Source organism: Didymosphaeria variabile (assembly GCF_027946475.1).
Source record: "Didymosphaeria variabile strain IMI 356815 chromosome Unknown scaffold_10, whole genome shotgun sequence".
NCBI classification, from domain to species: Eukaryota; Fungi; Ascomycota; class Dothideomycetes; order Pleosporales; family Didymosphaeriaceae; genus Didymosphaeria; species Didymosphaeria variabile.
Genome location: NW_026611629.1, coordinates 449,013 through 457,919, shown reverse-complemented (window position 1 = coordinate 457,919; position 8,907 = coordinate 449,013). Strand labels below are relative to the sequence as shown.

Genomic DNA, 8,907 nt, shown 5'->3' with positions numbered 1-8,907 from the left:
GGGCAATCTGCGAGGAAGTTGGGGGTCGCACGGGCTTGGACGGTGAATGCAGGGCGCACGTGAACGCAGTTTGAGAGGCCAGCCTAGTGCCGGGGCTAAGCAGTGAGACCAGACGTCAATGGCCAAGCGCCAACGGTCAAGCAAGCAAAGTACTGTTCAGCAGCGCAGCGCCTTGCATCGGCCTGGGACATCCCTCGCGCAGTCGCATTCTTGCCGCGCACGCTCGATGCGCCGTTTGCCCGCCGCCGCCTCGAACGCAGCGCAGCCACGTCGCTGTCTACACGGCGGGCGCAATGTACCGCCGCGGCGACCCTCGCTGGAACCGCACCATACAGAACATCACCGACACGGTCGAACATGCCAATGAGTCGGCGCAGGAGGGGCTCTACAGCTTCGCGCACGCATACGTCAACCCGTGCCTTTCATCGCTCACGCAGTGCGCCAACGCGTGCACGGCGCCCTGCTTCCCATCGCACAACGACCGGCGGCGGCACCGCGCGCGGTCGCGGGGCCGCGCCGAGCAGAGCTTTGACTTCTACGACGACTGGGAAGAAGACGAGGATGACGGGCTGCTGGGCTGGGGCCATGACAACCTCGACCGGCTGTGGGGCGGCACCAGCAACTATGGCACCACGTCCCAGCCGGGCCGCCAGCGTGCAATGAGCTATGGCAACCGCAACCGCGACCCCAGATTCGCCAGGCAGCGCAGGAAGAGCGCGGTTCCGCCGCATGACGGCGGGCCCGATCCCACCATCATCCCCAGCTCTTCGTACTTTGGCTTCCTGGGCAGGCTGCCGTTCAAGATTGGAGGCAAGGTGCTCCGCTACAAGCCTTCAGCAGCAGACTTGACAGAACATCTGGGTCAGTCGAGGAGGAGCCACGAAGAAGCCACAGGCGGAGACGAAGCGCAGCCCCTGATCGAGGAAAGCGACGAAGACGCCGACACACAGCACGGCAACGAGGCCAAGACACACGGGCGCAAGCGCAGTCAGACGAACGCCTCGGGCCATACTACAGACTCCCTCAGTTCACGAGGCGACATCTTCCCGAGCGAAGACGAGCTGGACGACGCTGTACCCCTGGACGATGAATTTGCCGTGGCACTCGAGCGCCGAACGACAGGACAATGGCACGATGATGCCAGCAGCGGCAAAGGCAGAGCGCGCTCCGGCAGCAAGAGCAAGAGACCGTCTGCATCCCGCGTTTCTACCAAGTCAGCCTCGTCCCGCAACACGCAAGACAGCGGGCGAAGGAGCCAGGAAGTAAGCATCAAGCGGCTGCCCTCAGAGGCAATCGATGAGGTGCCCACTCTCTCGGACCTCAAACAGGAAGAGGAGCAAGTGCGTCTACAGGAAGAGGCCGAGGTCGAACGCAAGCGTCAAGAAGCACAACAACTAGCCGTCAGACGCGGGCTGGCAGCAGACCAACATCTTCTTATTCCTGGGCGGCGGTCACCCTCTCCGAATCCGATGATGCTTCAAAATCACGACCAGCTAGGGACGCCATCAACAATGTCCTCGCCTCACCTCATGCGCACCATAGGCAGTGGACCAGATCTCGAGTCAGATACCGTGCTGTCGCCATTTCCGGGCGTCGACGCACAAACGATGCCGGACAGCAGCTCGTTCCACGTCGATGAGTCCGACTATTCCAGCCTTGCTCCCACGCCAAACAGGCCGCTGTCTCTGAAGGAGGAAGCGAGGGACGAACAGGTTAACGACGGCAATTCCAGCTTTGTGCCTGCTCGGCTGCCGCACTTCAGTGGACAGCCCGGCTGATCACCACCTAACGACCCATTATGCTTATCCATGTAACACCATCCTATATGCCGATAGAAGAGTACATCAGGCGAGGCAATTGAACTGCCATCCTAGTGAAGTTCTTGATTGGGCTACGACCGACACGGGCATACAGAGGTTGTCGAAGACGGATCGGAAGCGAAGCGTCGCAAGTCAACAGTGAAACCGTTCAACAACATAAACAAGAGCACGAGACAAAGTAACGGTATAACCCAGCTCAGCGAGCGAATGCCGGCATGTGGCGTTACTGCATTAACGGAGCTACTTGGTCACGAAGCACGCACAGCACGCATATAGAACAATGACCAAAATGATTATTCGATTGGATAGTCATAATCCTCCAAATGTGATTGGCCTTTTTGTCAAGTCCTGGTAGATCTCGTCCAGGACTCCTCTCTTTCTCTTTCTACTCTCGTTTTTAGCCTCGTGCTCTTCCTCCGCCTCTTCGTCCAGTTCAGCGTCTTCCTCTGTCCGAGGTATCCACGCTGAGATACTGCCATCCGCGTGCGCAGAGTACATCTCAACGTCATGCGCACGCCATGCTAACGCTGTGATTCTGTCTTTGCCGTTGCGCTGTCCTTTACTACGGGCGTCATGTACGCGCCTTTGCTGCTCTGGGCGGCGCAGGCGGCGAAAGAGTCTACCGTCGAATAGCTCGTACCCCATGATCTCGTGCTCATTCGGATAGAATAGGATGTCCTTCTCTGGTTGTAAATATTCTGTAGGTGCGAGGAGAGGTATGCACGGCGCAAGATCTGAGTTCTTGACCATGGGTCCGAAATTCGCAAGCGTGTTTGCGCCAGTGTCTGTATTCCAGACGCGGATACGTTGATCGTGTCCACATGTTACCAGATGATATCCATCGTCAGTCCAAACGATGCCATTAACGGGGCCTCGGTGCGCCTTGCCTTGTACAGAGTTGCGCATGAACGACGCAGAAGGCTTGCCAAGTACACCAATGGAATCTTCCATGTCTAAGGAGCCGAGCTCGCTCACGCTACGACGGACGTCCCAGAAGCGCACGCTGCCGTCGGTCGCCCCACTGGCAAGTATGTGTTCGCGGGTAGGGCTCCAAGCTGTGCTGAGAATGGCACCCGAATGGCCGGCGAGTGAATGTGTACTCGCACCGGAGCGCAGATCTACGAGACGCACAGTGGGGTGTTGGGTTGCGCATGCGACCAGCAGGTGCGATGCAATGGGCGAAAGCGCGATATTGTAAACGACGCTATCGAGATCAAAGGAAGCGGATGGCGCAAGGGTTTCGCTCGAGTAGAGCTTGACTGTGTGGTCGTACGATGAAGTGAGGAACGCCAGGCTATCGAATGGGTAGAACGAGATTTGTGTAATGCCGAGCTTGTGCTCTTCTGCCGTCTTGCTTACAGCCGTGAGCGGTGCATACGTGGGGTACCCTTCCGCGACCATGGGCTGCGCCTCGAGATCCCATAGCGCGATTGACGAATCTGCGCCGCCCGAAAGCAGATAGCGTCCGTCGAAGCGGTCGATGGTGAGTGCGTTGACGCCCGCGATGTGCGCTGGGTGGCGTTCGTTCGGTTCGTAGGGGGACGGTAGTCGTCCGCTGAAGTTCACCAACGACGGCTGCAACGCGTAGACGAGACGCGAAGCGACCGCGCGTTTGACGACATTGGCTGGGACGGTACCGTATGCGCGGTTGGCGATTTGTTGTGTGGTCATACCACAGTATGCGACTACATGCTTTGACGGACGATCCGGGGTAACGTTGTCACTGTGGTCCTGAGAGATGTGGCGTCAAACGAACGTGTTACGTAAGTTCACCTGCGACCCTGCTTTTAGCTTAGCCGTACTCACCTGGCTGCATGCTCACTCGTTGCGCCCGCAGAGCCTGAAAGTGAAACCGAGTCGCAGCTCGTTTGCGAGCTTGCCTGGACGGCCATGGCGGGCCAGAGATTGGGCATATCGTCTTCCGAACGGCCACTCGCCGATTTGTCTTCGGGCGACGAAACGTCGTCAGAAACGGTAGAAGCAAGCCGGGCCACGGTCTACGATGCTGTAGCAGGTAAGAAGACAAGAAGTATAGTTCTCATGTGTGCATATATTGAACGTGCTGCAGGCAGGGTCACGCAGTCAGGGATTTACGATCCAACAGCAGGCGAGCAGAAGCGCGCAACACTACGGCTGCGTCCAGATGAAGTGCTGTTCAAGCAACAAAACGCTCCACCGCGATACGAAGAAGCAGACTATTACTTTGCTCACAGAAAACTTCCTCTTGACCAGGAATTGCCTTCTGGAGACTTACTGAGCGCGCTTCATGAATACATCGCAGAATTGCACGACCACGACCATTCGCCAGAGGAGGAAGGGCCTGGGTTCTTGAGGAGCATGGATGAAACAGCATTGATTGCGCTAGGTATTCTGCTGGAAGAGACTGTAAAAGCGACGTTGGGCGAGACCGGCCATTTTGCTTTGGTCGAAGCTGCAAGGAGCGAAGAGAACGCGGCGTTTGCGGACGAAGATAGGCGTACCAAGCAGGCCTTTGTGAAGGAAGAGGGGGAGTGAGGCTATTCTGTGGCACAGGAAGCCGGTACAAGTATCTCATCTGAACGAGAGACATCGAACTGAGATGCAAATCCAGAGGTATCATGATTAGCGAGGAAGTAAAGAAGAGACTCGCTCGCCTTCCCAGATCCAGGACAATGCACGTGGTATATAGCGATATGCTCCCAAACAGGCGCTCAACGCAGGCTGCCTTGCGGGCATGTCATTTGCTGTAGACAACCTGACATCGGCGTCTCGACTACGTAGATACATGGTGCTGTATCCGCGACTTCCTCCTTGGAAGCTTGGCAGGTATAAGAGGTAGGTGCGACTACGTCTACCCTAACAGCGCTCCTAACCCCACGGTGCCGACAAGCCCACCGTCTGGCTCGATCGAACCTCCCCGGACCACGGCATATCTGCAGCTAAGCCATGGCGAGTGTCCGTCTGCTTTTCCGTGCCCTGCCTTTCACTAACAGTGCCTAGGCACCCAAGATCACCGCCAACGCTGCCAAAGTGGCGACCATTCAAGCGTGGTTCCACAAGACGGCCGTCGCCCATAGCATCAAGGATCTCGAGAAGACACTTCCACAGGTTGCATCTATCAGCGGCATGCAAGTGAAGGACTACCTGCAAGCTCTCCAAGACGATAACAAGATCCGCGTCGAAAAGATCGGCAGCGGCAACTGGTACTGGAGCTTTCCAAGTGACGAAAAGAAGGCCAGAGAGGCGGCATTGGAACATGCTCGAGACGAGTTCAACAAGGCGGATGCAGTGGTCACGGAGTGGCAGATGAAAGTTGACGATGCGGGAGCTGTGCGCAGCGAGGATGACGAAGCACTTGCACACACTGGTAGGGGTTGCTTGTACCGCGTTGCTTCTTTAGCTTACCAGCAGAGGCATGGACCGCAAATCTCTCATCACTAAGCACGGTGGTCTGACAAAAGAGCTCGAGCAGTTGCGCCAGGGACTGGCCGCTTACAGCGAGCAAGACCCGATAGAAGTGGACAAGAAGAAGCACGAAGCACAGCAATGCCAAGCTGATGTGGACAAATACACCGACCAAATCCTCAGCATGGAAGGCTGGCTCAAGGAGCGGTTGAGCGGCGATCCAGAGCAAATGATGCAGACCAAGCGTGTGCTCTATGGTGACGAGTTCGACGACGAGGAGGGCGGCTTACGCGAGTTGTGACTTGTGATCGGACCTTCACCTATCACTGGATGAGGTGGTGGGGACGGTACGCTATGCGCAGCGAGGTGCTGTACATGCCGTAGGATACTGCATCTAGTGTCTAAAGCTAGGTAACGACACAAGCGACCATCAGCTGAATGGTATTGTACAGTGAATCATCTCGAGTCACCTGGTAGCTGCGGCAGAAGTGCATGTTGAGTCATCTCAAAGGTGGTGCCTGAACCGTGGGTTCGCCCAAAACGGTAGCGTCCGCCGCATGGGGCACTTATTCGCTTCTAGAGAGCCCGCGTCATAATAATCCATCGCAAAGTCGAACCTTCGGCAGCTTTCAACGTCTTGCGGGACCGCGTTCCCTTGAGCCCACGCATCTCGTATCAGTCGTTGTCAGAGCCAAACTCATTGCGATTCCCACACTACTCACCGTATAAACAAGCTGTTCCAGCGACTTGTACATAGGAAACAACCCCGCATGGACTCTACTACGAGCGCAACCACGTCTGCACCCGGAGGCACGTCTGACGGCCTCAACCCTACCAACCCAGCTCGACGCGGCGGAAGGGCCAGAGGACGAGGGAGGGGGCCCCATCCGGGCGTCTCGGAGCAGACTCATGAACACACTGGCGGGAGGGGCCGCGGAAGAGGAGGCAACCATGCGGGACGGGGCAGAGCCCGCGCAGACCGAGACGGCAGAGGAAATCAGGGAGGGCGACCATTAGAAAAAGGCAAGGTGCCTGCGAGCAGCGCACCGGGCGAGCAAGATGTGCCGGCAGCGACCGTCGGGCTAGTCGTGGCGGGTTCAGACGCAGACGCAGAGGAAGGCGAGGTGTGCTTCATTTGCGCATCCCCCGTCCAACATACAGCTGTCGCGCCCTGCAACCACCGCTCCTGCCATATCTGCTCCTTGCGGTTACGGGCGCTATATAAGACGAAAAGTTGTGCACATTGCAGGACTGAGTCCGACCATGTGATGTTCACAGACGACTCGTCTAAGAATTTCGAGTCATTTGCGACCGCAGATTTCTTCAGATCAGACGACAATCTAGGAATTCGCTTCGAGAACCTCGAGACATACGACGACACCCGGTTGTTGCTTCAGTACAATTGCCCAGATGGCGACTGCGATGTTGCTTGTTTGGGCTGGCCAGACTTGCACCGACATGTCAAGACGGCGCATGGAAAGGTCATGTGGTACGTGCTATGCAACCGATGATTCCTTGTGTCCTGAGCGATATACTGATCTGGCCAGCGATCTTTGTACACGGAACAAGAAAGTCTTCACGCATGAGCACGAGCTCTTCACATTTGCCGAACTTCGGAAGCACCAAAAGTTCGGAGACGACAACCCTGGGGCCATTGATCAAAGCGGATTCAAAGGTCATCCTGAATGTGGTTTCTGTCGGCAACGATTCTACGGTGACGACGAGCTGTACACGCATTGCAGAGAAAAACATGAACGCTGTCATCTCTGCGACCGCCAAAACGAGGGCAGAAAGCCGCAGTACTACCTTGACTACAACGATCTCGAAGATCACTTTCGAAAAGGCCATTTCCTTTGCCCAGACAGGGAGTGTCTGGAAAAAAAGTTCGTTGTTTTTGACTCGGAAATGGATCTTAAGGCACATCAGCTGGAGACACACCCGAACGGACTTACAAAGGACGCGCTGCGAGATGCTCGGAGAGTGGATATGTCGGGATTCCAATTGCGATCACACGAGCAGGAACAAGACGGAAGGCGCGGTCGCGCAGGCAGGGATGGAAGAGGCGGCAGGGGGGGACGAGGACGAGATCCAAACTCAGAGCCGCTGCCGCCATCGTCAGCTCAGCCAATGACCAGGGCCGAGCTTGCTTATCAGCGACAGATGGCTTTGCGGAATGCATCGTCAACGGCCGGACCACCTTTGGGCGGAAGTTCTTCCGCAGGACCTACACCCATGGAAGCATTTGCAGCTCGACCTCGACCGTCTGGGAACGACCCACCCACCGTGACCGTAGCACGCCCCGCAAGGGCCTCCGCGAACGATGTTTCGAATGGTATTGGCCAAATAGATATAAATGCGCCTGCGCCAAACGCCGTACCGCAGACTCCCCAGGAGCAGGCACGTTTGCTACGACATAGTGCGGTGACGGAAAGAGCTTCGAACATGCTACGTAACGACCAGACAAAACTGCAGGAATTCCGCTCAAGCATCTCGGGCTATCGTAATTCCAGGATAACAGCGACGCAGCTGATTGAAGGCTTCTTCGCGCTTTTCGACACAAGTTCCACTGAGCTGGGCAAGTTGGTAAAGGAGTTGGCAGACATATTTGAAATACAGCCAAAGCGCGAAGGGCTATTGAGGGCATGGAGCGATTGGAAGGCGATCAATGAAGACTATCCGTCCCTTCCTGGATCGGCCACGGGTCAGTCACTCAATGGCGGGCCTGCAGCGCACGGAGGATCCAGAGTGTTGAAGCTGAAGAGCTCTACTGTGCAGTCGTCACGGTCAGCAGTCAACAGGCATGCGAGCTGGAACAACGCGGCGCCCAGCAGCGCGTTTCCTGCCCTACCCGCGCCGTCGTCGAATCGTATCGGGGCGAAACCAGGCCAGACGCCCTGGGCAGCATCTTCGGCATCCCCTCGCATTTCGCCCATGCCGTCCCGTGCTACATCGTCAGTGGCCTTGACCAAGACCAGCCTTGCGGACGCCTTCCCCGCTTTACCTGCCGCTCCGAAACCAACGAGCACCTTCTTCAGCCCTGGGTACACAGGAGCAGGCGTCCGAAGAGACAATAGCGGTCGCAACACACCGGCCAATGCGTGGAGCGCAGCAGGAGGGATGGCTTCAAGCAGCACAGCGCTGGCAGCAGCTGGGGAGGAAGCTGGAGGTGGGAAGAAGAAGGGCAACAAGAACAAGAAGCAAACGCTTTTCCACTTTGGCTAGGCGGGGCAGGGGGATGATTGGGTGCATCGACGCATGCAGACGCTGAGAATGCCCGTTGAGGCATGCGGCATCCTCGGGAGTGGGAACTCAGGCAGACTGACCTGCAGCTCGGGGGTCGTGCCGCATTTAGACAGTCGATCCAATAGAAAGCCTCACTTGTAGATAGAGATGTACAGGCTATACCTTTTAGATTTTGCATGATGCACATGTTGCGGGCTTGTCGTGCGTCGGTGTGTGTGCGAAGCGGCTCGAGTCGGACAGGCGGTGCTGTGGCGAGGCGCTGATGTTTCGTGCCGAGTCCGCAACGACGACAAGTCGACCTCTGCTGGCCCAGGGCGCGAGTACCACACGCCGACGACGACGACGACGACGACTCCCAGTGCGACGGCCGCAGCACAGCACCCGCCCACGTATCGCAGTCCTTGCCGCGCCGTTGACAGCAGCCCGGGCACGCACACGCACACGCATACACACACGCATA

At 57.1% G+C, this 8,907-nt stretch overlaps 5 protein-coding genes across 5 annotated transcripts; 4 read left to right on the top strand and 1 right to left on the bottom strand.

Annotated features, from left to right (window-relative positions):
• Positions 1 to 293: 293 nt before the first annotated feature.
• Positions 294 to 1,778, top strand: N0V89_012203 (uncharacterized protein; the record flags this gene model as incomplete). The annotated part of the gene is made up of 1 exon (XM_056220926.1): positions 294 to 1,778. One exon carries the CDS (start codon positions 294 to 296, stop codon positions 1,776 to 1,778), a length of 1,485 nt encoding a protein of 494 aa, XP_056064913.1.
• Positions 1,779 to 2,129: 351 nt separating this feature from the next.
• N0V89_012202 (uncharacterized protein) lies at positions 2,130 to 3,491 on the bottom strand (the record flags this gene model as incomplete). Its single annotated transcript, XM_056220925.1, has 1 exon — positions 2,130 to 3,491. The coding sequence occupies one exon, from the start codon at positions 3,489 to 3,491 to the stop codon at positions 2,130 to 2,132; it is 1,362 nt and encodes a 453-aa protein (XP_056064912.1).
• Positions 3,492 to 3,710: 219 nt separating this feature from the next.
• Positions 3,711 to 4,334, top strand: N0V89_012201 (uncharacterized protein; the record flags this gene model as incomplete). Its single annotated transcript, XM_056220924.1, has 2 exons — positions 3,711 to 3,834; positions 3,889 to 4,334. The coding sequence occupies 2 exons, from the start codon at positions 3,711 to 3,713 to the stop codon at positions 4,332 to 4,334; spliced, it is 570 nt and encodes a 189-aa protein (XP_056064911.1).
• Positions 4,335 to 4,745: 411 nt separating this feature from the next.
• On the top strand, positions 4,746 to 5,505 carry N0V89_012200 (uncharacterized protein; the record flags this gene model as incomplete). Its single annotated transcript, XM_056220923.1, has 3 exons — positions 4,746 to 4,754; positions 4,800 to 5,166; positions 5,213 to 5,505. 3 exons carry the CDS (start codon positions 4,746 to 4,748, stop codon positions 5,503 to 5,505), a joined length of 669 nt encoding a protein of 222 aa, XP_056064910.1.
• A 967-nt stretch (positions 5,506 to 6,472) lies between these two features.
• Positions 6,473 to 8,426, top strand: N0V89_012199 (uncharacterized protein; the record flags this gene model as incomplete). The annotated part of the gene is made up of 2 exons (XM_056220922.1): positions 6,473 to 6,693; positions 6,752 to 8,426. The coding sequence occupies 2 exons, from the start codon at positions 6,473 to 6,475 to the stop codon at positions 8,424 to 8,426; spliced, it is 1,896 nt and encodes a 631-aa protein (XP_056064909.1).
• Positions 8,427 to 8,907: the final 481 nt, after the last annotated feature.